Source organism: Oryctolagus cuniculus, chromosome 1 (genome assembly GCF_964237555.1).
Source record: "Oryctolagus cuniculus chromosome 1, mOryCun1.1, whole genome shotgun sequence".
In the NCBI taxonomy this organism is placed as follows: domain Eukaryota; kingdom Metazoa; phylum Chordata; class Mammalia; order Lagomorpha; family Leporidae; genus Oryctolagus; species Oryctolagus cuniculus.
The window spans coordinates 10,311,207-10,336,224 of record NC_091432.1 but is presented as its reverse complement, the minus strand read 5'-3'; the positions used below and the strand labels follow the sequence as shown (position 1 = coordinate 10,336,224).

General features: G+C 57.6%; 1 protein-coding gene across 1 annotated transcript in view; it reads left to right on the top strand.

Annotated features, from left to right (window-relative positions):
- The first annotated feature begins 4,023 nt into the window (after positions 1–4,023).
- Positions 4,024–25,018, top strand: part of FADS2 (fatty acid desaturase 2) — a 33,160-nt gene continuing 12,165 nt past the window's right edge. Inside the window, 5 exon segments of the mRNA NM_001329067.1 lie at positions 4,024–4,230; positions 12,934–13,044; positions 15,571–15,768; positions 15,855–15,956; positions 23,047–23,172. Of these exon segments, the coding sequence (NP_001315996.1) occupies positions 4,024–4,230; positions 12,934–13,044; positions 15,571–15,768; positions 15,855–15,956; positions 23,047–23,172 (744 nt within the window).

Below are 25,018 nucleotides of genomic sequence, written 5' to 3'. Positions count from 1 at the left end.
CCAGACTTGCTGGTAATCTTCCAGGGAGGGTCCCAAGAGGCTTGCTGACCTCAGGCCAAGAGGACTGCCTTCAGGGCCTGGGGCTGTGTTCCAGGACTGGGGCTGCTGTTGGCAGGTTGACCGCTGCGTTATCTCCCTGAACTCCTGGGTCTTCATCTGCAAAGACGGAGTAGTCGTAGCTCCCTTACGCCCTGTCACGAGGAAGGAAGTCCCAAGAGGAACCAGCATCTACTGAATGTTCACCCTGGATCTGACGTTGGGCGGGCGCTTGGGCCCATGACAGACCGATGGAGGCACTGCTGTCATTCTCTCTCTCTCTCTCTCTCTCTTTTTTTTTTTTTTTTTTTGACAGGCAGAGTGGACAGTGAGAGACAGAGAGAAAGGTCTTCCTTTGCCGTTGGTTCACCCTCCAATGGCCGCCGCGGCCGGTGCACCGCGCTGATCCGATGGCAGGAGCCAGGAGTTTCTCCTGGTCTCCCGTGGGGTGCAGGGCCCAAGCACTCGGGCCATCCTCCACTGCACTCCCTGGCCACAGCAGAGAGCTGGCCTGGAAGAGGGGCAACCGGAACAGAATCCGGTGCCCCGTCCAGAACTAGAACCTGGGGTGCCAGCACCACAGGTGGAGGATTAGCCTATTGAGCTGCAGCGCCGGCCATCACTGCTGTCATTCTAACAGAACTGGAGAGGGTCATAGTGAGCTGAGAAGTGAATGGAACAGAAAGCTGGCCAGGGGCAGTTGTCCGGCACAGCCGTGAGGATGCCACTTAGGATGGCCTGTGGTCCATATCCAGTGCCTGGGTTCGAGTCCCAGCTCTGCTTCTGATTCCAGCTTTTTTCCAAACATGCATGCTGGGAAGTTTCCCCTGCCAGCATGTGGGAGACCCAGATGGAGTTCCCAGCTTCTGACTTCGGCCAGGCCCACCACCCAAGGTTGTTGCAGGTATTTGAGGAGTGAAACAGCAGGTGGAAGACCTCTGTCTGTTTTTGTCTTTTTGCCTTTCAATAAAGATATAAAATCTAAAATTTAAAAAAAAAAAAAAAGGAAGAAAGACTAGGATCCAGAGAGGGCTGACTCCTATGAAAGAGAGCAGTGATATCTTGAGAAAAAAAGCAAGCTGGGAGATTTTCTTAAAGATGAGGTGACTTGGCCAAATTTACCAACGGGAAAGAAACAGGAAGAGCATTGATTCTGCTGACTCTCTGGCTTCAGGGTGCTGTGTCCTCGGTGTAACCCCTCTTGCGGCCTCTGGGTTGCTGACTGCCTGGAGGGCGCCTTTCACTTTTACTGTCCCTGGGAGGAAGCAGCCTCTTTGCTCTGTGAGCGTGCACCAGTCTCCCTGCAGACACGTGGCTCCTCGAGGGGAAGACAGGCTGGGGAGCCTCCCTCCTGCCTTCCTGGACCAGGTAGCGGGGCCGCATCCCTGCAAGCCTCGTCTCTCTGAGCACCGCCCCACACGGCTCAGCCTTTCACCCACTTGGCTGGCTGGGAACCTGGGCTGCAAGCCACTCAGGCCAGCCTCTTTTGTCCCTGATAAAGTACACTGGTCACAGTGGTGTCCTGGCAGGCTCCCCAGGAAGCTTGGGCATCGGTGCTGCTCGGGGGTGGTGGGGAGGAATTCTGCAATTCTGCGGGGCCAAAGAAAGTCATGGGAACCTTGTCCCTGTCTGAAGTCACCCCTGTGCCCAAGTGGCTCTGGGGTGGCCTGGATACTGTGGAGTGCTTTCTTAGCACACAGCCGCATCTCTCCATCCCAGTCAACAGAGGAGCAGGAAGAGGGCAGGAGGGGCAAGGCAGCGTCCGGGTCACCTTCCCCTGCGTCTCATCCCACCCGCAGCCCACGTCACAGGTCTGCCCAGAGCACACTGCTGCGTGATGACCTTCCAAGGTGCCCCACCTCTCCTCCAGGGTAGAGTGCGCCAGCCCGGTCTTTCCCGGAGGCATCGGAGGCTTTGGCCGATTTGAACCCTGCCCACAGCTGGCCTCACCCAGTATGCCTCACTGTGGTCTCCGTCAGTCTTGTCTTTTGTCGGGAACTATCCTGGCTAGCGCCATGCTGGCACCTGCTTGAAACCTCAGGCCCTGTCCCATCCCCGCTGGGTCCCCATCCTGCCCCCTCTGCCTGCATCTCCCTTTCAGACACCACTCCCTCCTCTGAGCTCCACAGCCCTGTGAAAACTTGCATGATGGTTCTCTGTGCATTGTGCACTTGTCCACCTTGTGAAAAACTCTAAATGAACTCTCCGGGTGCTTTCCTCATCCCCTTCCTTTGTCCTGTTTCTACTCAAAGCCAGAGACCTTGCTCTCTCCGTGCCCGAAGTTTGTGAGAATATGTAAGGGTGCTTGGGGCTGACACCAGCAGGTGTAAGTAACCATGCAAGAAGTTCTGCAGGTCGGGACAGTCCCAATGGCACGCAAGGGATCCCATCTGGCCACAGTGACCTTCCTGCACCCCCGCATGAGATCGGTCCTTGCCAGTGGCCCCTAGGAGCCGGGCAGTGTGCAGCCCAGAAGTGGCCCAGCTGGACCACCTGCTAACCATGCTTGTTTGCTTCCCCCCTCTTGCCCCAGGCTCTCCATGAGCCAGGACAACACGGATGCTGTCTCCCTCCCAGGGAGGTAGTGAGAGTGGCATGAGTAGGGAGTGCCCACACTCAGGGACCTGTAGCTCCCATGGACACGGAGGGACCCCAGAACTCCTGCTTCCTGAGCTTTCTGCACCCCACCTTCCTTGGGTTATCTTTGCTTCCCACTCATTCCCTATGAGCCTTCCAGATCCAGACAGGCCCCCTTCCCCCGGACTCTGACTGGCTGTCTTACACAGCTTCACCCAGCCCGCGGCAGGGGCCCCGCTGTGCCCCCGTGCCTAGAAGCCTCGCCCCGCCCTAATCCCCGCCCCCTACGCCTGTCTTCCCCCCCAGGTCTATTTCCTGGAGTGGATACAAACAACTCTCCCCGGTAGATCAAATGTATTGCTGTGAGCGTCGCAAGTCCAGAGCAAGGACGGTTGGGTTCATCCTGGCAACCCTGCCTCCCACCCCCAGGCGCCTCCTCTTCCCCCGCTAACCAGGCGCTCAGCACAAGCGCAGCAGAGGTTCCGCAAGCAATTCTTTTCTAAGATTGTCTAATTAGAGGTTTAGAAGCCCTGGAACAGCCTGTGGCCAAAAAGGCTGCAGGAGGGCGCCAGACAATGTGAGATACTGGAGTTCCCATTCCAGCAGGGCAGGGAAAGGGCGGCACCTCACCACTCCCGCCCGGGAGTGCGCCACCCGCCCGCAAGCCGGCTCCGGCGCCGGCGGATCCTTCTTTGTGCGGGCATCAGGTGCAACCCCCCGGGACGCCAGGCGCGCGCGCGCGCGCGTGCCCGACCCGGAGCATGCAAAGCCCAGCCGCCGCCCCTGCTCGCCCGCCCCGCTTCTTTGGGATCTCCTCTGGCGCCCGGGGCTGGAGCGGGGGAGGGAGGAGGTCGGACACGTAGCCGGCCTCGCAGCAGGGCTCGACTCCACGCCGGCGGGCGGGGGAGCCGCGGACCCGCCGCTCCAGCCCGCTGGCCTTCGAAAGATCCTCCTGGGCCAATGGCAGGCGGGGCGACGCGCCCTGATTGGTGCAGGCGCTCTGCTGATCACTGTGGAAACCCAGGCGGCGGGGAACGCGGGAGGATGCGGAGCCCCGGGCCGGGGGGGCTTGAGGGGCGGGCGGAGGAGGCGTCGGGGCCCTGAGCTACCCGGGAGTTCTTGCTGGAGGCAAAAGTCCATAGCGGGCGGGGCGGAGGAAGAGGACCGCTGGGGGGCACTGGGCAGCCAGGGATAAGGCCGAGGGAGAGCAGGGATACTCCCGAGCGCAGGCGAGGCGAGGAGGAGCGAGAGCGAGGGGAGGGGGCGCGGTGGGAGGAGGAGTAGGAGAAGACAAAAGCCGAAAGCGAGAAGGGCGCGGGCCGCACACCGCGGCCAGGAGGAAGCCGTCTGGGCAGCGAGCAGCGGGTGCGGGGAGGCCGCCGTGCACGGGGCGTCGGGTGGGCAGGCAACATGGGGAAGGGGGGAAACCAGGGCGAGGGGGCCCCCGAGCGCGAGACGCCCATGCCCACCTACAGCTGGGAGGAGATTCAGAAGCACAACCTGCGCACCGACAAGTGGCTCGTCGTCGACCGCAAGGTCTACAACGTCACCAAGTGGTGCCACCGGCACCCGGGTGGCCACCGGGTCATCGGGCACTACGCGGGAGAAGATGCTACGGTAAGGGTCTGGGGGCTCTCCAGCCGCCCTCTGTGCTGCGGGCGGAGTCAGGAGCCCGGGTGCCTGGGCGCTGGATGGAGCGTTGGGCGTCCGCGGGGAAAGGGGAGAGTGTCCGTCGGCGCCCGTCCCCCGCCGGGAACCCTGCTTTGGGTCAGCTGGGCAGCCTTGGGGCCGGGGTCGGATTTGGGACTCCGGGGAGGCAGCGCGGCGGGAAAGTCCCAGTGGTGGAGAAGCCGTGCAGGATCTGTCGCGCGCGCGCGCGCGCTGGGACCCACGCGTCCGCTGTTTCCGCTCGGAACCAGAGACTCCCCAAAGAGGGCGCTCTGACCCCAGGGCTTGGGCGCCCCCAGCGTGAAAGATGGCCACCCCTGGCCACCCCAGGGCGAAGAGTCAGCGAGACGGCAGCCATGTGTGGGAGTCAGCGCGCGTTCTGCGGTCTCCAGCTAGCCCCACGGGCGGAGAGGGAAAGCTGGTCCCGGACTGGGGCTCGCGCCCGCTAGGACCCTAATCCCAGAAGGTCCGCCATGGCTGCCTCGAGGGACCGCCGGGTAGCTCAGGTTCCCACGCTCCCGAGGATTAGCGGGACCCACCCCGACCGTCGGGAGCTGGTGGGAAGAGAACGGGCCTGAGTTTGCCAAGCTCAGGTCGGGACCGGTGGATTAAGCAGCGCTGGGCTGGCTTGGCAACAGGTCGTCGGCACCGGAGGTTACTTGCGGACGTTCAACTCAATGGCCTTCTGTTTTTACAGCCGGCCAGCAGCGCCTTTCCCTCATCCTGCGCCCCGTGGACCGTGGGGCCTTTCCCGAGGTCCCGTCCCGGCACTAGTGCAGCCCACCCCCCTCCGCGGTCCCCAGTCTGAAACCTTGCAGGGGGCAGGGGGAGAGGGCCGCAGCTGGGCTGAGAAGAGGGAGAGAGAAGGGAACAGAGGTGAAGAGGGGAGAGAAGGGAGTGGAGAGAAAGTTCTGGTGAGCTCGCACTTGGGAAAGGGGAGTAGGGGAGAGGCGGGAGGCTGTGCGAACTCCAGGGCCCGATTCTTGACTCCTTCCCGGATTCCCGTCTCAGTAAGACAGGCCTAGGAAGCCAGATCTGGGCTGCTGAATGGACCGGGGGTTTTGGGGAGCTGGACTGGGGCCTATCCAAGATGGGATGCCCCTGTGGCCTACAGCTGTCCGCCGTGTTGCATGCTTGCGGGCACTGCTCGGCCCTGGGTGCTGGGGTGCTGACCAGAGCTTAGGTGGACATACGCCTGTCACACGCCTTCAAGCCCGCTCTGTCCCTGGGCCCCTTCCACAACCCAGTAAGGAGCTTAAGTGACTTCCAAGTGGAATACCTGTGGCTCCTGGTTGGGGTCTTGTGCTTGCCAGGTCGCGATCTCCTAGATGAAGCTCCTAGAAGCTCCTGCCTTGTCCAGGCTCTCACCCAAAGGAGAGAAGGAAAAGTCAAATACGGTGATGCATTTGGTCTGATTATTCCGTGATGCCCAATAAACAAGATGGCGAGTGCCTTGAACTTTTCAGCTTAAGACATCAGGTTTATTTCATCCTTGTCCTGGGAGTTCCCAGCGCTTCCCTGAACTGAACAGGAAGTTTCCTCCAAAATCGGCACCCGGGTCCGTCTTGTGGGAGCGTTTTCATGCCCCCATCTGTCTCATGAGTTTGAGTCTCTGTTTCTGATGCTGCCCCGGTACTTTCTGCCTAACGTTCGTGGACTGCAAATCTGGCACATTGAATGTCAGTTCCCTTATTATAAGAAAGCTTGGGTGGGAGCCAGAGTGAGCCACAGACAGCCTTGGGATTTCCCAAGAAAGAAGGCTGTGTGGGGCTGTGTGGCTGAGCCCCTGCTCCGAGCCTACAAGATACAGCTGCTATCGGCCCCCCCCCCCGCCCCCGGCAAAGCAGGCCCTACACAGCACCAGGTGAATGCAATACAGTGCTATCGGATTACCGATTACAAAAGAGCTAGAATGCAGATTATGCAAAGAGGAATTTAGGAGAAAAATCTTTAAAAATCTAGGTTAGCTTTATTTCGTGTAGGGAGACATAAAGATAGTTCCTGTTCTCGGAGCCTCTGCCTTCCAAAAATGAGACCCTTGGGGCATGAAATGCACTCACTGGGGATGTCATTGGCTAATGGTAGGATGAGCAGCAGGGTTCTCTTCGAGTGGTTTTTTTTTTTTTATGGCTATGGGAGCAGGTTGGAAAAAGGCCTTGGGCAGCAGGGGACTGGAATGAGCAGAGATGTGGGAACAGGTTGCAGGACGGGACCAGAGGGCTGCTATGTTAGTGGCTCTATCCCTTGGGGCATGGACGCCGTCCTCAGAGCTTGGGGAGAGGGAGTGTACATGGGCCGGCCAAAGTCTGGCACCCCGCAGCCCTGAGGCTGTACAGTTCTACGAGAGGCGGCCAGGAGAGGCTGTTCTTGGGGCAGCAGCGACCTCCGTCCAGGAGTTCCTGTTTCTGAAGCAGAGAAAACCTCAGACGCCAGGACCCTGCCCCTTCCATGTGTATCATTCTGCAGAAGTTAGACTTTGGTCTTCCTGTCAGTAATAAGAATCACTTCAGTCTGGCGAGCCACAGAGGACCTTGGATCCTGCTGCTGTGTTTCAGCCTTGATCAGCCCCGTGGGAAGCTCAGGGCTCTGAGGTTTCAAGGGCCAGCTCCAGAGGCAGTGCTCGGCCCTAAACTCAGGATCCCCGTGGCCTCCGCTCACCTCCCTCCCTTGTTCCCCCTCTGCCCTCTGGTCCTCCCGTGCTTCTCTGGTGGGCACAAAGCCCTCACTGCACCCCACACCTGTCTGCTCGGTTTCAGGGCGTTCCCACGGCTGCAAAGCTGTCCCCTCTGGGACTTCATCAAACATTCATTGAGTGTCTCCGTGGCTCGGAGCCGGAGCCGGGCATGAGGATAAATAATTCACGGACAGTGACCTGAATCCAGAGCTTCCCTCCCGTCTCTCACAGGCCGCGGCTCGCTCGAGCCACTTGACCTCTGGGTGCCATCCCCTCCCAGCCTGCCTCATCTCCCTGTTCCCTCTTGGAGTCAAGGGAAGGTTAGAAGCAGCCAGAGTTTCTTGGGGCGAGGGAACGGGAGGAGACTGGAGTGCAGTCCTCCTTTAGACAGAGTGGAGGGCTGGGATGTTTATTTATTTATGTTTAAGATTTATTTAGGTAGCCGGCGCCGCAGCTCACTAGGCTAATCCTCCGCCTAGCAGCGCCGGCACACCGGGTTCTAATCCCGGTCAGGGCGCCGGATTCTGTCCCGGTTGCCCCTCTTCCAGGCCAGCCCTCTGCAGTGGCCAGGGAGTGCAGTGGAGGATGGCCCAGGTGCTTGGGCCTTGCACCCCATGGGAGACCAGGAAAAGCACCTGGCTCCTGGCTTCTGCCATCGGATCAGCGCGGTGCGCCGGCCGCAGCGCGCTGGCCGCGGCGGCCATTGGAGGGTGAACCAACGGCAAAGGAAGACCTTTTTCTCTGTCTCTCTCTCTCTCACTGTCCACTCTGCCTGTCAAAAAAAAAAAAAAAATTTATTTGTGGGGCCGGCACAGTGGGTAGAGCTGCTGGCAGCAATGCCGGCATCCCATATGGGCGCCAGGGTTCAAGTCCTGGCTGCTCCACTTCCCATCCAGCTCCCTACCAATGTGCCTGGGAAAGCCGCAAAAGATGGCCCAAGTACTTGTTCCCTTGCACCCATGTGGGAACCCCGGAAGAAGCTCCTGGCCCCTGGCTTTGGACTAGCCCAGCCCTGGTCATTGCGGCCATTTGGGGAGTAAACCAGAGGATGGAAGATCTCTCTCTCTCTCTCTCTCTGATGTTCTACCTTTCAAATAATAAATTTTTTTTGAGAAAATGATTTATTTATTTATTTGAAAGACAGAATGAAAGAGAGAGAGAGAGAGATCTCCCATCCGCTGGTTCATTCCCCCAGATGGCAGCAGGATCGCACGGGCAGCAGTCTCTGGTAGTGGTTCTGGGAAGAGAATGGCCGAGGCATCCCTTCCCTCATGCGCAGTTTGTCTCGCAAGGGCCTCTGCCAGTGCAGCCCCTGCTCCCAGGGGAGGTCGCACCTGCACCCTGTGCTGTGAGAATGCTCTTGCCACTGCGCTCTTAGGCCACAGAGCACCGCCCCACCAGCCTCCCCATGGAGGGGACGTGGCACAAGGTTTCCTGCCCTGCTGGCCTCTGCCTGCCGTGGGAAAGAGGTCAGTGTCCCTGACTCACGCTCATGAGCTCTCCCCACCTCCACTGAGAATTCTGGGTTCTGGCTCTGTTTCTCCTTCTTTGATCACTAGTTCCCCAGTGACCCTTCCGTAGGCCCTGGGTTTGCTCATCCCACACTGACTGAGTCCTGGGCCAAATGGCCGGATGTGAACGAGCTGGGTTAGAGACCACACAGAGGGCGTGGACACAGTCAGCGACACGTCCTGGCACCAGGCACTCAGTGCAGGGATGGCAGTGTCAGCTCCTCCTGGAGCTGGGCGGGGACAGGAGTCTGGTGGCATCAGAGCTGGGGGCCAGCAGAGCAGGAATTGGCCAAAACCAGAAAGCGTGACACACCCTGGGCAGCCTGAGTGTCCAGACCCTGCCCGCTATGGCTGACCGCTCTGCCTGCTCCGAAGGCACCTGCCCTGGGGCTGGTTCAGTTCTGCTCTCGCCATTTTTTGCCCCCCTTGCTCTTCTCCCATACTCTGGGTCCTCTTCCTGGAAAGATTTTGGCACTTGTCCCTGTCAGCCGAGGATCGAGCCTCGTTTCAGTTTGCATTCCAAAATCAACATTTGCGTTGGCCCCGGCTTGCCCTGCACCGCGACCTACCTTGTACCAGCAGACACTCCTGCCGTGAGACAGCTGTTAGGAGCTTTCTGTCTGTACGGTGCCCGTGTACGGCACCTGGAAGGGGCTGACCCTAAGTGCCATCAACTCCCAGGCGGGAGGAGGGGTTGGGTTGGCTTGTTAAGGGGGAGCCCCAGGATTACATCTGGGTGATTTCATAAGAGCCCATCGACACAGACACCTGGGCTGCCTGCTGCCTGCTGTATGGTGCCCTGTGCCACCTTGGGATTCTGCCAGCAAGAACGCCTGCACCCAGTGCCTGGCCAATGGGACCAGCCAGTCCTGGGTTGTGACCCTCCAGAGCTGTGAGCGGAAATAAACCTCCTGTCCTGGGTATGTCTTTGTAGTGACAAAAGCCAGAGGAATGCAGTTGATACAAACTCCAGAATTCCTGGAGTGTGGACGTGGGCAAGTGGCTTCACCAACCTCTTTTCGCGACTCTAAAATAGCACCTGTTCACGGGGTTTGATAAAGGTTCATGGTTTATGTACGCAGGCTGCTCCGGTGGCTCTGTGGCCAGCCTACGTGGTCACAGCAGGTGGCGTCTCTACCGTCCACCCACGTGCGGCTGCTGGAGATGGTAGAGAATTCTGGCCTAGGCCGGGTGGTGTGAAACGGGGGAGAGTGTAATGGGAGTCCAGGGTGTGCAGCTGTGGGGTGCTGGCTGCCTTGCTCACTGGTGCGCCCGCCTGTCGGGCTGAGTGGCAGACGCTGGGCTACTGCAGCGAGCGTGAGTGACATATGTGCCCCCCCCCCCCCCCGCACCGTGGCCTCTGTTCCAATGGGGGCAACAGGCTGCAAAGTGAGCCTGCCATTCAGGTTGTGACCTTGCTGACTGCCACAAGAAGATAAGGCAGGATAGTGTCCCAGAGAATGCCCAGGGCGGTGAGAGGGCTATTTCAGGGACTCTGAGGGGAGGCGGGGGCTGAGCCCCAAAGGCACGTCCCTGGGGCGTTCAAGGGCAGGCCACCCCAGGCCTGCTATGAAAGCTGCCAGCTCGGCACTGACGCGGGCCGTCCCACAGAGCACTGGGTGTTCTGATAGGGCAGGAAGCGTGTCGGGGAGAGGTGTCTCAGGGCAGGTGGATCTGGACTGGAGCCCCGCGCCACCACCTGGAGCAAGGACTTCACGTCTTGCGCTCCCGTGTCTGCAGAGTGGGGCTTGGAGGCTTAAGGGAGGGGCCGTAGATGTGGCTCCTGGCTCTCTGCCTGGCACGTGGCTGGCTGCAGGGCGGTGAGGCTGCTGACAGCCCGTGGAAACGCGGCGTAGGGAGCAGCCGGTCTGGTGAGGGCTCTGCCACCTACTCCAGGTTCCTGGCTGGGAGTTGGAGACGGGGGGGGGGGGGGCACCTGGACCCTGTGGGTGGGGCGAGCTGCTCGAGCTAGGGTGCTTGCAAGCTGCTGAATTCTGCGTCCCAGTGAGACGTGGTTCTCAGGCCCCTGCATGGCTCTGCAGGAAGCCGCCTTGCGGAGGACTTCCTGTTCTTGCTTCAGAAGCCCTGGTCTGAGGTGTGGAGGGCCTGGGAAGGGACTTTCTCAGCCTCAAGCCCCGCCCTGACTTCAGCAGCCTCCGCTGGGCCTTTCCCACGACCTTGCTCGCTTTGCAAGGGGACCGAGGTGGCCCTGGGCCCCTGCAGTGGCTCTTCTCTGAAAACGTCTTCTTGCTGAGCTGTCCCTTCACACCCAGCTGCGGGGATGGGGGTGAGGGGGTGGGGGCACAGGCCTTTGGGAAATCCTGGGTCCAGTTTCCAGGGCACTAGGTGTTGCTTTGCGAGTCTGTTCTAGACCCAGATAGAACAAAGACCGGGTGAAGACGTGGTGCCAGGGACTCAGTATGCAGGTGGGAGGAGGCCAGCAGCTATCCTCGGCGTGATGGTGATTACCCCTCGGTGTGGTCAGCAAGTCCCCATCTCCCCGTGTGTTTATGTTTTTAAAAAGATTTATTTTTATGTATTGGAAAGGCATACTCCCCAAAATGGCCATAAGGGCTGGGACTGGACCAGGCGGAAGCAGGAGCCTAGAACTCCATCAGAGTCTCCCGAATGGGTGGTTGGGGCCCAAGTCCTTGGGCCATCTTCCGCTGCCTTCCCAGGCACTTTAGTGGGGAGCTGGATCAGAAGCAGAGCAGCTGGGACTCGAGCCGGCGCTCTGATACAGGATGCCAGCATCACAGGTGGCAGTTACCTGGCCAAGCCACAAAGCCCTTTAAAAAAAAAAAATCTTTAAGTTCCGCAAACGTGCAGACACGCTGGAAAAATCAGCGAACAGCGTGTATCCTCACCAGGTTTCACTGATGGTGCTTTCGGGCCACAGTCTCGCTCCCTCCCCCTATAGAGGCCGTGTTCATCTGGAAGGTTGCATGGTCCTGCAGCGGCTTCCCCAGGGCCTCCAGCCGCCACTCCTGTGTTCTCTGGCTGCATCACAATAGCTCTGTCTCCTCGACAGGATCTCATCTCTGGTCCACATTCAGGTTTTCTCGTTCAGCCCCAAGGACGTCCGGTGTGACTTGTTCTTTTCCCCCAAACAGGAGTCTTCCCAGTGAAGACACGCTGCTACCTTGTTTTTTGTTTTATTCTGATTGTTCCTGACGGTGCTTGTGACTTGTGCCTCGATCCTAGCACTGTCCAGATTTAATGAACGGCTTGTTGCAGGGACAATGGTGGCTGCACCCCTGGGACATCCGAGGGCAGCCCCTCTGGGTCACCTGGTGCCAGCTCATGTCTGATAGAGGTGCTGTATGTTTTATGAGATCATGTATATACTGTCCATAATATGTATAAAAAAAAGCTGGAAGGGAACCTGCTAAAGAATTAGCCAGGGTGTCCCGTCTGGGGTGATGTGCTGTACATTTTCCAACTTTGCCACCACAAAGCACATTTTTACTTTATTATCAGACAAAATGATGAAAGTGTATAACATGGTAAAAACATTACCGAAAGTTTGGAAATAATTAAAATAAGGCATAATCCCACTTTATTTTTCTAAGATTTGTTTATTTATTTGAAAGGCAGAGCTACACAGAGAGACAGAAAGAGATTGTCTATCTGCTGGTTCATGCTCCAAATGGCCTCAATAACTAGGGTTGGGCCAGGCAGAAGCCAGGAGCCAGAAACTCCATCTGGGTCTCCCATGTGGGTGCAGGGGCCCAAGCACTTGGGTCATCTGCTGCTGCTTCCCAGGCGCATTAGCAGGGAGCTGGATCAGGCGTGGAGCAGCCGGGTCTTGAACCTGGCGCTCACATGGGATGCCAGTGTCATGGCAGCAACTTAACTTGCTGCACCACAACACCAGCCCCTCATCCTGCTGTTTTTAACATGCGTATAAAAATAGTGTAGCCCCTCCCAGGCTTCTTTCAGGAAGTCTTTTCACATAGTTCTGTGTTTGCTTTTCGTTTAACATGCTGCTCTCAGCACATTTTCTGTGCTGTAATAGTCTTCTGCCTTGATTTTCATTGACAGCTGTGGGCACTGGGCGAGGAGCTGCCGTGGGGTGGTGGGCGGTGCAGCTTGCACACTGCACAAGGCGCAGGTTCAGCAGTAGGCCAGGCTTAAGCCCTCCCTGAGCCCTGTGCCCACCTGGAACATCTCCCTAAAGGCTCGCCTGCTTGAGGCTTGCTCAGTCTACCCACAAGCCCTTGGTGGGCTTGGCGTGGCCCGCTAGCACAGAGGCCCAGGCTGGCTGCTGCCAGTGGATTTGGGTGCTGGAGAACCTGTCCTGGGCTGTGAGGCTGGAGAGCTCGTTGGGGCCGGATCACCGGAGGCCCTGCTGGTGTCCGTGTGGAGACACAGGGCTCCTTGCTGCTGTGCGCTACCCTCCCTGGGGCCGGAGGAATGGGCAGAGGTCGGGGTCTTGGCCTTACCACCTGCTCCTCTGCTCCCCAGGATGCCTTCCGGGCCTTCCACCCCGACCTGGACCTTGTGGGCAAGTTCCTGAAGCCCCTGCTGATCGGCGAGCTGGCCCCAGAGGAGCCTAGCCTGGACCGCGGCAAGAACGTGAGTAGGGCTTGCAAGCTGGGTAGGGGGGCCCGAGGGGTGGTCTCTGAGAGGGGCCCCTGGGCCCTGGACCAAAGTGTGGGCTGGGGCAGCCGGTCCAGGAGGAGTAACCTGGGGGCCAGGGAGCACTGCAGGAGTTTGGTCATAGCTGGTGGGGTCCCCTCTCTTCTAACTGCTAATGTTGCTGCTGCTTTTTTTGTGTTTTTAAGTTATTTGAAAGGCAGACTGACAGAGGGAGAGACAATGTTAGACTGACTGACTGATCAATCTTGGCACTCACTGGTGCATTCCTCAAATGCCCACAACAGCCATAGCTGGGGCAGGCCAAAGGGAAGAGCCAGGATCTCCATCCAGGTGGCAGGAACCCAAGCCCTTGGGCCATCATCTGCTGCCTCCCAGGCACATTAGCAGGGAGCTGCGCCAGAAATGAGCAGCTGGGAGTTGATCCCAAGCACTTCAGTGTGGGTCCGGGAATCCCAAGTGAGAACTTAACCCACTGTGAATCAGACGCCCTGCCAGGTGCTACCTGCCTGGACAGCAGGATGTAAAAATGGCAGCCCGGGGGCCCCTGGGGCTGCTGCATTACACTGTTACACCGTGAGGTAGTGTGTGTGCCTGGCCGCAGGTGAAGGGCGGAGCCCAGGGCAGCAGTCAGCTGAGGCTCCACGCCCCACCTCTGCCCCCCCCCCCCCCCCCAAATCCCAGCCTTGCCCTGCCCCAGCGCCCTTTCCCGGCTCCATCCCCGTTCGTGGCAGCACCGCAGGCACCTGGCCTATCCCCTCCCGAGCCCGCCGGGCCTGGCCTCATCCCTGGCAGTGTGCACAGCTGCACCGGGCCTGCCCGTGACCCCAGGGCTGGCCAGAGGAGTCCTGCTTCGCTCTGAGGGCTGAGCTAAGGGCCCTGCTCACCGCATGGGAATTCCGCCTTCAGCGCCTTGCTTCTCATTCCAGGCCCCGGCCCCAGCGAGCCCTTCCTCTTGCCTTGGGTGGTTTGTGTCAGCTGCTCTGCCTGGGGCTGGAGCCAGGCAGGGTGCAGGGTTCTGGCCTGGACTCCTGGCCTTCCCGGGAAGACACCCCCATCTTGGCCTTCAGGACGCACGAGGGGATCGTCCTCCCCAGCCCATGCTGACCCCAGCTTGCCCCTCGCTGCCCCCTTCACTTTGGCTCCAGCTCCACCCTCCCACTGTCTCCGGCCCTCGCTGCAGCTCCTCCTCCTGGCCTGGCCTCTCCCCTTTCTGCCTCGGATTCCGCACCACCTCTCGCCAGGGCCCGTCTGGCTTCCTCCACCCACTGCCACCAGGACCACCCTTCAATGCGCCTGCTTGTGTCCGGGGTACCTCCAGCCTCCTCGTGTCCAGCTTCTTTCCCTCGTGCCCTGCCCTGCCTCCAGCTTCCTTTTGCCCAGTGGTGCCATTGCTTCCTTAGAGCTGCCCTTTAATTTTTTTAAATTTTAAATTTATTTGAGAGAGAGAGAGGGCTCCCATCTGCTGGTTCACTTCCCAGAGGCCTGCACATGTCCAGCCAGGGTGGGACTGGGATCGAAGCCCAGAGTAAGGAACTCAATCCAGGTTTCCCTCCTGGGTGGCAGGAACCCAAGGACTTGAGCCGTCACCTGCTGGGCCGAGTGCCCGCCTCCCTCTCTTTTGTTTTCCCCAGAGCTGTCCTTGGCTCTGGCTCTGCCTCTGCCTCCTTGGCTTGCCGTCCCCAGTGCTTGCCGAGCCCTTGTCCCCTCCTGCCCGCTCTGTGACAAGGACTCCATCATGCGCTAGTTTGTGTCTCCTCCGTCTCAGCCTCCTCAGGAGCCCAGAGGGTCCCTGGAACAAGTCATCACAGCAGTAGGTAGCAGACATGCAAGCTGTACTTGGCCAGATATACATCCATAAAATTCACCGTTTAACCATACATAGGCGTCCTTTTCCATGTCATTAAGTCCACTTGCGATGCTTCGGCCCCATCACCACCGTCCATCTCAGAACTCTCTCATCATCTCCCAAAAGTTCCACGCCTGTGAGACCACAGCTTTCTGTTCCTCCTGCCCCCAGCTCCCTCCTCCCCCCACCTCTGTATCTGTGACTTTGGCCACTCCAGCAGCCTCGTGTCAAACGGGATCACAAACGTGTGTGTTCCTTAGCACCGTGTCTTCATGGTCTGTCTGTGTCGTGGCGTGTGTCAGAATTCCCCTCCTTCTAAAGGCTGAGTAGTAGTCTACTGTTTTATCCTTTGGTTCATCCCTTCACCTCTTGGGGGCGCTCTGGTGGCTTCTACCCTTTGCTGACTGTGCGTGGTGATGCTATGAACAGTGGTGTGCAAAGGGCAAGGTGTTGAGTCGAATCCTTGCTCTGCCACTTAACTACCTGTGGACAAATATGCAGTCCCCAGGGCCGTGCCAGGCACGTGGCAGGTGTCCAGTGTTGGCAGCTGTTGCAGTGTGTGGTGGCCAGGCTCTTTGTGGACCGTTCCCTTGGCCACAGCTTCTCTGGGATGTACAGGGCCCGACTCCCTCCCTCCCTGTGCTCCTGCTCGACAGTCTCAGATCACCGAGGACTTCCGGGCCCTGAAGAAGACCGCTGAGGACATGAACCTGTTCCAGACCAACCACCTCTTCTTCCTCCTCCTCCTGGCCCACATCATCGCCATGGAGAGCGTCGCCTGGTTCACCATCTTTTACTTTGGCAACGGCTGGATCCCCACCGTCATCACGGCCTTCGTCCTGGCTACCTCTCAGGTGAGGCGTGACACCCTCGCCTGTCACTCGGAGGCCTGGTGCCTGTGGGCTGACGCTGAAAAGGCACCTGTGGCCCTCTGTCCTAGGCCCAGGCTGGATGGCTTCAACACGACTACGGCCACCTTTCTGTCTACAAGAAGTCCACCTGGAACCACATTGTCCACAAGTTCGTCATTGGCCACTTAAAGGTAAATGCCAGTGGCCCTGGGCATCTGTCCTTTGGGTTGGCGGCTGGCACAGTGCCACCTCGCCCCTGTCTGCTCAGTGAGCCTCCCTCTGAACAGTGCCTTCTCCTGGGGTGGCTGTGCTGCAAGACAACCCCCTGCCTTCCTGAGCCGTGTCTCGGGGTCACACCAGACCCGCAAAACAGCAGTGCGCTAATTATAAAAACAGATGCACATCTCCTTGGTCTCTTGGCTCGGCGGCTGCTGTTGTTGGTCTGCGATGGGCTTACCTAATAAATTCCTTGTAGCTGGAGCCCAGTAAAGAGACTGCGCGCTTTCTCTCTCCCTGGGAATCTGAGCTGTGTAGTACACGGTGTCCCTCCTTTTTGTTCGCCTCCGACGCCAGGAAGTGCACAGCAACATTTGGGACAACAATTACCCCTCGTCTGTGTTTCTGGGGCTCTTTTCCTGCCCTTTCCTAATACGCCGTCTACGCTTTTTTCTTTGTTTTAACGTTTGATTCTCTGGGAGGCAGGGTCTTCAAGAAGTTGCTGGAAAAGGCATACATGGATTTCAAAATGTTTTGCACCAAAACAAGTATATCTTTTAATTCTGTTTTCCTTGCACTGCTCATTTATTTATTTATTTAAAAGGCAGAGTTACAGAGGGAGAGAGAGAGACATCTTCCATCTGCTGGTTCACTCTCCAAATGGCCACAATGGCCAGGGCTGGGCCAGGCTGAAGCCAGGAGCTTGGAACTCCCTTCCGGGTTTTCCTTGTGGGTGACAGGGGCCCAGGCCCTTGGACCAGGTTCCAGGAGCATTAGCAGGGAGCTGGATCAGAAGTGGAGCAGCTGGGACTTGAACTGGTGTTGACAAGGGATGCCAGTGTCGCCAGCACAGGTGGTGGCCTAACCTCTCCAGGGACATTTTGAAGCCCCCTGTTACGTAAGTTCTTACGTAGGAAGCGATCTCAGTGCTGTGTGGAAATATGTGGGCTCTGATGGGTGGTTACAAGTGCTCCAGGCTGTGACTTAGGTTGTTTCCAGACCCCAGCAGACAGGGGGTCTTCAACACAGCACACTGCAGACTACTGGTTAGCCAGTGTGTATCGCACCTCGTAGGACTGGCTGGGACTACGCATTGAAATTCAAAATTTGTATTTCAGTGTCATTTTGGCACTACTCACCATTGTAAAGCCAAAGACTCCTACGTTGGACTGTGGTAAATTGGGTACTGTCTGCACACGTGAGGATACTTTTGTTTTTTAAGATTTATTTGTTGATTTGAAAGGCAGAGTTACAGAGAGAGAGGAGGGAGAGCCATAGAGAGATCTTCATCCACTGGTTCATTCCCTAAATGGCCACAGTGGCCAGATCTAAAGCCAGGAGCCAGGAGCCTCTTCCGGTCTCCCACGTGGGTGGCAGGGAGCCCAAGCACTTGGGCCATCCTCCTCTGCCTTCCCAGGTGCATTAGTGAGGAGCTGGATTGGAAGTGGAGCAGCCGGGATTAGAATTGGCACTCACATGGGATGCTGGCGTCACAGGCAGTAGCTTCACCTGCTGCGCCACAGCGCTGGCCTCAAGGAGTACTTTCAAAGGCTTAGATATGGGCAGGGAATTGAAAAGATCAGTGTGCTTTGGCGCAAACATTTTTTTGAAATCCATGCATATTGAGAGGGCAATCAGAAAGTTATGGAGGGGTGAGCACTGTGGCTCAGCAGGTTAAGCCGCCACCTGTGAAGTTGGCATCCCATGTGAGCACTGGTTCTAATCCCAGCTACTCCACTTCAGATCCAGCTTCCTGCTCATGCACCTGGGAAAGCAGCAGGAGATGACCCAAGTGCTTGGGCTCCCTGCCACCCACATGGGAGACCCAGATGAAATTCCAGGCTCCTGGCTTCAGCCTGACCCAGCCCTGGCTGTTTCAGCCATTTGGGGAGTGAACCAGGGCATGGAAGACCTCTCTCTCAGTCTCTCCCTCTTGCTCTGTAACTCTCCCCCCCTCCCCCACTGACCCTTCCCAACAGCATCTAACAGCCTCTAGGGGAAGCTGGGTCCTGAAGAGCCCCCCCCGACCCTGTCCCAGTTAAGCTTCTCCCCTCTGTGACCCAGGCCACGCTGGGCCCTTGGCTTGCTGGCCACAGGTGCATCGAGGGGTGACCCAGCACCGAGCAGGCCACTCATTCCACAGCAAGCACTTTGTCTTGCCCTGAGCCTTGAAGGTCTGGAGAATCTGGCCTCTCTCCAGAATTTCAGGGACAAGGAGGGGGTGCACAGAGCAGAGGCCTTGTTTCATCTTGCACTGTCCTCCCCCCCACCCCCGTGGATAAAACCCTCCTCGGTGTTAGAAAGTTACTTTTCTCTTCTAACCCATGTTGTCCCATAAGACGGGCTGCGTTCTAGTTCCAGGCTCCGGGCGGGGGCCAGGGGGGCCTTTCCTGCCTGATAGCCCCAGGTCCTTGAAGAGCCCCGTGGGGCACAGCTCTTGCACCACACGGGAGGTGAGGCCAGGACAGAGGGCTGGGCTCCGTGCGAAATGTTCACTGATGACATCGGGACTCTGGGGTGATGGGAAGCAAGGTTCTTGGGCTTCGGGATGTGTGGTCTCTCGTGGCCCCCCAGCCCCTTCTGGCTGTGTCTTTGCTGCTGTGTTGCAGAACCAGGCCCATGGCATAGCGGTGCAGCTCGCCCAGGGGTGCCCCAGAGCAAGGTGCTCGCAGCTTGCCTGGGATCCAGCCCTGGAGCTTGGGCGCAGAAGCCTGGTAGGCAAGTCTTGTAGGTTCCTCGTGCCTGTGTTCCCTTCCCTGAGTGAAAAGGGGTTGGGCGCGGCAGCTCCTTGAGGGCCCTGCCAGCTCCGATGCTCTAGCACAGGTTGGTGAGGCCAGAGACCAGGTACTGGGGTCCTCGTGGGGCCGAGACCTGCTTCTGACTTCACCTGCGCTGCTGTGGGATTTCACGACTTCCCCTCTCCTGCAGCCAAGCCGCTTCCGGCAGGTGTCTCTCCCAGAGACATGGAATTCCAGGAATTAAAGACAGTTGCAGGCGTCACCTCTCTGCGTAAAACCCGTTCTTATCCTGAGCTTGCACTCAGGATAAAGGGCAGATACCCACTGGCCTTCGTGCGGCCGGTCTCTGGCCAGCAGGGCTGGGATTTGGGTGCGGCAGGGGAGGCCCTTGGCTATGGTGCAGAATTTAGGGGGCCACAAACATAGCATTCTAATGTGTGGGATTTTTTTTTAAGACAAAAAGATCAATGCAAAAACAGTCCTGCAATACAGTAAAATATCAACATTTGACCAGAGATTAGAGCTGAACCAAGAGGCAAGTAGAAAAACATGCACTCTTTTTTATGTGTTGATGTCATTTTAAAACAATAACCTTTATTTATTGGAAAGGCAGAGTGACACACACACATACACACACACACACACACACAGAGAAAGAGCGAGCGAGAATCTTCCACCTGCTAGTTTACTCCCCCAAATGGCTAAAACCGCCAGGGCTGGCTCAGGCCGAAACCAGGAGCTTGAAACTCCATCTGAGTCTCCCATGTGGTTGCAGGGCACAAGTGCTTGGACCTTCATCCACTGCTTTCCCAGGCGCATTAGCAGGCAGCTGGACCAGAAGCAGAGCAGCGCTGGGACTGAATTAGTACTCCAATATGGGGTGCTGGTGTCACCGGTGGTGGCTTAGCCCGGGGTGCCCCACGCTGGTCTTGCAGGCATGGTGTTCGTGTTTGATTTCTTTTTTTCCGGAGCATAAAATCCATTGTTAAAGAATATTTAAAATTTGAGAAGTTGATGTCTAAAAAGCCATGTGATTTTGATTTTTAACTGCTGTATTTATACCAAGACAAGCTCCGTTACACTCTGACTGCAGCTGATGGCAATTAAAAATCATTTAAACTTGTTTCCCGGCTGACAGACATCGCCAACGTTGGTATTTGTTTTAATTGAAAATGGCCTCAACCAAAAAGCAGTTTTTTTTTTTTTTCTTCAAAAAGCAGATTTTTAAAGGGCTTCGGATGGGTTTGCGTCGTTAAAGCCAGGAGTGCACAGTTTTCCTCAGGCTTCCGGCTCTGACCTGGCTGTCACACTCCTGCCCCGGGGTGTTCCTTCCTTCGGCTTCTGGAATATTCCACACACAAACACCAGGGGCCTCTGTTAGGAAAGCCCGCTGGCTCTGGCCATGTCCTGTGCAGCTGCAGGCAGCTTCCATGCAGCCTCCCTGGGCTCTCGCGGCTCTGGCAGCCCTGTTCCTCCCCGACCCTCCCTCTCACAGTTCGCCCGGGGCAGGGCCTTGGCTCCCGCCTCACACTCTGCCCCCGGTGCGGCGCAGAGCAGTCCCGTGTTCTGGGGCCGCCGGGGGCTGCTGTTGGTCCTGAAGGAGGAGCAGGGCTGTGCCTGTCCAAGAGCAGGGCGGGGAGTCACGGCAGGTGGAGCAGCAGGGACAGGACGTGTGTTCATCCACCCGCTCCCGTGTCCTGTGCCCCGCCTCACAGCCCTGTTCTCGGCCCTTCTTCCTTCTCCTCTGTGTGTTCATTCGGCAGACATCTCTAAGTTGGAATACTCTTTTTTAAACCATCATTGGAGTCAGCATTGTGGCGCAGTGGGTGAAGCTGCCTCTTGCGATGCTGGCATCCCGTATCACAGCCCCAGTTCCAGCCCCGGCTGCTCCATTTCTGATCCAGCTCCCTGCTAATGCACCTCGGAAAGCAGCAGCAGATGGCACAAGTGCTTAGACCCCTGCCAGCCATGGGTGGAGTTCCTGATTCTTCATTTTTGCCTGGCCCAGTCCTAGCCATGTGGCCATTCGGGGAGTGAACCAGTGCATGGAAGATCTGTCTCTCCCTCTCTCTCTGTGGCTCTGTCCTTCAATTAAATAAACAAATATTTATGTATTTATTTGATAGGGAGAAATAGGCAGAGAGGGAGAGCTCCAATCCATAAATACCTAACACATCTGGGACTGGGCCAGGCCAAAGTCTAGAGCTGGGAGCAGGGAGCTCCATCGGGGTCACCCATGTGGGTGGCTGGCACCCAATCACCTGAGCCATTACTGTTGCCCCCTAGGGTCTACACTGGCAGGAAACTGGAGTCAGGAGCTGAAATCAAAGCCAGCCACCCCGATACGGAGCGTGGGTCCTTGTCTGGTGTGCTAACCTCCAGGCAGCCCACCCGCCCCTGAGTTGGGATATTCTAAACCTCACAGGCCTCACGCCTCAATCTCTGTGCCAGGGACTTAGCCATTCAGTTCTTCCCAGGAGTTTTCTTCTGTCGGGGCTACAGCTGTGAATGTGTCACGTGATTCCTCAAGCCCCTGGGCTTGCACTTGCTGCCATTTCTTTTCTCTGTTGGATTTGATTCCCGCCTGTCTCCAGGGCCACAGCTGTTCATAGCTGTCCCCACCCACAGCTGTGGGTGTCCTGAGACCATGCGCGTGCCAATAGCCTCTTCCAAGTCAATGTTTGTTTGTAGCAAACAGGCCTCTTCGCAGATGGCCAGACCCTTAGCCAAGGCATTGATCGGGTCACAGCTCCCAAGTGCAGTGCTGACACTGGAGAGTCCGCAGCGTGTCCCCGGCTGACTTGGCTGCGGGAGCTGCCTCTACACAGTGTTTTACGAGCTTGAGTCAGACGGCGATCTGTGACCTGGAAACGAATACCCGTGTTGTGCTGCTTGTCTCGGGGCTCATCAGTTTATTGAAGCCAGAACCAGTGTCATCTAAGCCACTGCCAGCCTTCTGGGTGGGACAGGAGCCCCGGCACCCACCCCTCCGCACAGTGGCCACTTACGCAATGCCTTTCTGTTTTTGAAAGTTTTATTAGGGCAGGCATGTGGCCCAGCAGTGAAGACAGCACTCGGAATGACCTCATGCCGTATCAGAGTGCCTGGGTTGGAGCCCTGGCTCTGCTCTTAGCCCCAGCTTCCTGCAGATATGCACCCTAGGAGGTAGCGAGTGGTGGCTCTAGTAGTTGGGTCCCCGACACCCACACGGGAGGCTCGGATTGAGTTCCTGGCTCCTAGTTTCAGCCTTGGGGCAGCCCTGGCAGTTGAAAGCGGTTGGAGAGGGAACCAGCAGATGATTCTCTATCTCTCAATTAAAAAACTAATAATTAAGGAAAACTTTATTAAACTATAATCCACAGAGTACACAATTCGTCCATTTAAAATGTGCAAGTCAATGACTTTAAATACGGCTGCAGCTTTCTGCCATCATTACCACAATCATCTTCATCCCCTCCCAGAGAAACCCCTCCCTTCTTAGCCACCCCATCCCTAGGTCCTGACCCCTTTGCCTCCCCGGGTCCCCCAGCCCAAGCCCAGGCAACCACTCCTCTTTCAGCCTCTGCCAGTCTCCCTGTCCTGGCCCAGGCAACCACTCCTCTTGGCAACCACTCCCCGTCTTGGCATTTCTCATCAATGGAATGTGGGGTCCTTTGACCTGCCATCACCTCTCCAGGGCTGGTCCACGTTACAGCCCGCCCAGGGGCGTGGCCCATCCCCCACTGCCTTTCCCCATGTACCTGCTGACGGCATTTGTGTTGTTCCACCTTGCGGTTGTTTTGAAGGGGGCTACTCTGCACATTAGGATACAACAGTTAATTTGCTTTTCTCTCTCTTTTTAATCCTCGTGTGCGGCTTTGCATGTGGACGTGTTTCTACTCCTCTTGGGCATTCACCCAAGCATTCACTGTCCCTGAAGCCCCCTCCCCTGGCGAGACGCTGGCGGCCAGGAAGAGCGTGGTGGAGAAGTGGGTGTGGGCTGGACCACGCCTGGGGCTGGCAGAGAAGCAGAGGCCTCCCCATGCCTGCTGCAGCGCTCACTGTGGTCCCGCCCGCGCGTGTTCCATCCGCCATCACCATCTTACGGTGGGGGAAATGGAGGCCCGGAGTGATGGAGCGACATGACCGTGGCTGGGGTTGGTCGGTCCTCTGGGCTCCGTGATTCGGGGTCCCAAGGCATTGCCCCGAGTATAGTGAAGTCAACCCTGAGTGTTGGAAGTGCCAGGAGCTGGTCCTGGGTGTGGGGCAGTGGGGGGTGGGGCCTGTTGCAGGCAAGCTCGGGTCCCCAGGGGACTGCATTGCTCACTCCAGCCCTCTGCCCCCACAGGGTGCCTCCGCCAACTGGTGGAACCATCGCCACTTCCAGCATCACGCCAAGCCCAACATCTTCCACAAGGATCCGGATGTGAAGATGCTGCACGTGTTTGTCCTGGGCGAGTCGCAGCCCATTGAGGTAACAACCGTGTGGGTGAACTTGGCTGGAGCTAGGGACAGGCAGGGACCGGCTCAGCCAGGCGCGTCCCCATCTCAGCCGCGTGGAAAGCCTTCCTAGGCGCCCTGTTGATCATTGCAGTGGGAATGTATGTGGCCCGGCCTCCGGGGTGAGCATGGGACACAGCTCCTCAGCAAGAGAGGACGCTGGGAAATCTCATTCCAGCTTAGCAGGAAGGCCTGGCTCTAGGGCCCAGGTGATCCCCAGCAGGCCAGACCGTGCTCAGGAAACCTTATTTGGAGCAGCAGCCTCCTCTGCACTGGGAGGAACCCCAACAGGGCCTGATGCCAAGCGAGAAATGCTGGGCCGGGGTTTGGTGCGATGGTTGAGACGTCACTTAAGACACCTGCATCCCGCATCAGAGGGCCTGGGTTCCAGTCCCGGCTCTGGCTCCCAATTCCAGCTTCCTGCTTATGTGCGTCCTGGGATGCATCAGCTGATGGCTCAAGTGGTTGTGTCCCTGTCACCCATGTGGGAGACCTGGATTGGAGTCTGGGCTCTTGGCTTTGGTGTGGCGCAGCCCCGGCTGTTGTGGGCATTTGGGGAGTGAACCCACAGATAGGAGATTTCTCTATCTATCCTTGTGTGTGTGTGTGTCTCTCTCTCTCTGTCTTCCAAATAAGAAAAATTCGGTCAAGTTTATAATGGAGTAAAAGGACGCAAGGCTCAGTGAGAGGGTGAGGTGGGTCCAGGGTCGCACCACTTAGTGGCCTGTCCCTGAGAAGTTGCCACATCTTCTGACCACCGGGGCGTTTTCTTCACTCTGCTACACCGTTTTGTTCTTGTATCAGTTCATTTCTTTACCACAGATGCAGCACATACTTGGTATAAGCATGGAAATATACAAAATTAAAAAGCGAGTCTCATTCTCCCCACCCCTGAATTCTGTGCCCACGTGAGTGTGTGAGCACGTGTCCATCTGCTTCCCCACAAACATCAGACACAACAGTGTGCCACTTCTCCCCACCTGAACCCGTCTCCAGGGGTCCCGGGAGACTGGTTTTCTCTCTGGGGGCTGTGCATGTTCAGGGACGTTCCTACAGGCAGCATAACCCACGGTTTGAGAAGGTGGGAAAAATCTGGTGCTAGTGTAGCCTTCCTTTCCCTGTAATAAAAGCACTCTCGATGCGTATGGAGGATGTCATCGTTTAGTAAGGTCACAAGCAGCCCCAAAGTCAGGGTTGAACTTGAACTTGAAGATCACATGAGCTTTGCTTTTTGCAAATACGTTGAGGACGCAGAACACGGGGTAGGAGAGCACCCCCTGGATGAGGGTGCCGGGCGCAGGAGGGAGGGCTGTCCCGGCCTCTGCCAGTTGAGCCCTGTGCCCTGAGTGAGGTGTGGCACCTTGCCACTGCTCCCCCTAGCCGCGTGGGCAGCCAGGGCCTGGCACGAGGCCAGGACAGAAGCTGGTGCCCATCTCAGCCTTGTGTTGCCAGCTGAGAGAACGAGTATGTGCGTGGGCACGTGAGCCCCCTGGGACAGGGCTGCTTACAGGAAAGTAGCCACAACCCGGTCCTTTGGAAGCACCCCAGCTGCTCCAGCCTGGCGTTTGTTTTCTGCCCAAATCCAAGCTTTTGTTTTCCCTCTAGGAAGCAGTGTGCTCACTTAGATTAGGGTGTCCAGATAGCAGACTGATGGCCTTGGGCCTTGGATCACTGGGACGGAGGCTCAGTGCCTCCGCCACACCAGCCTCAGCAGCTGCGCTCCCAGCAGGGCGGCTGGCAGAGCTCCAACGCCAGCTCCTCACCCACACCTTTCTCCAGCCGGCTTTGGGGCAGGTGTTGGGGTAGGGGGCTGTGGGAGT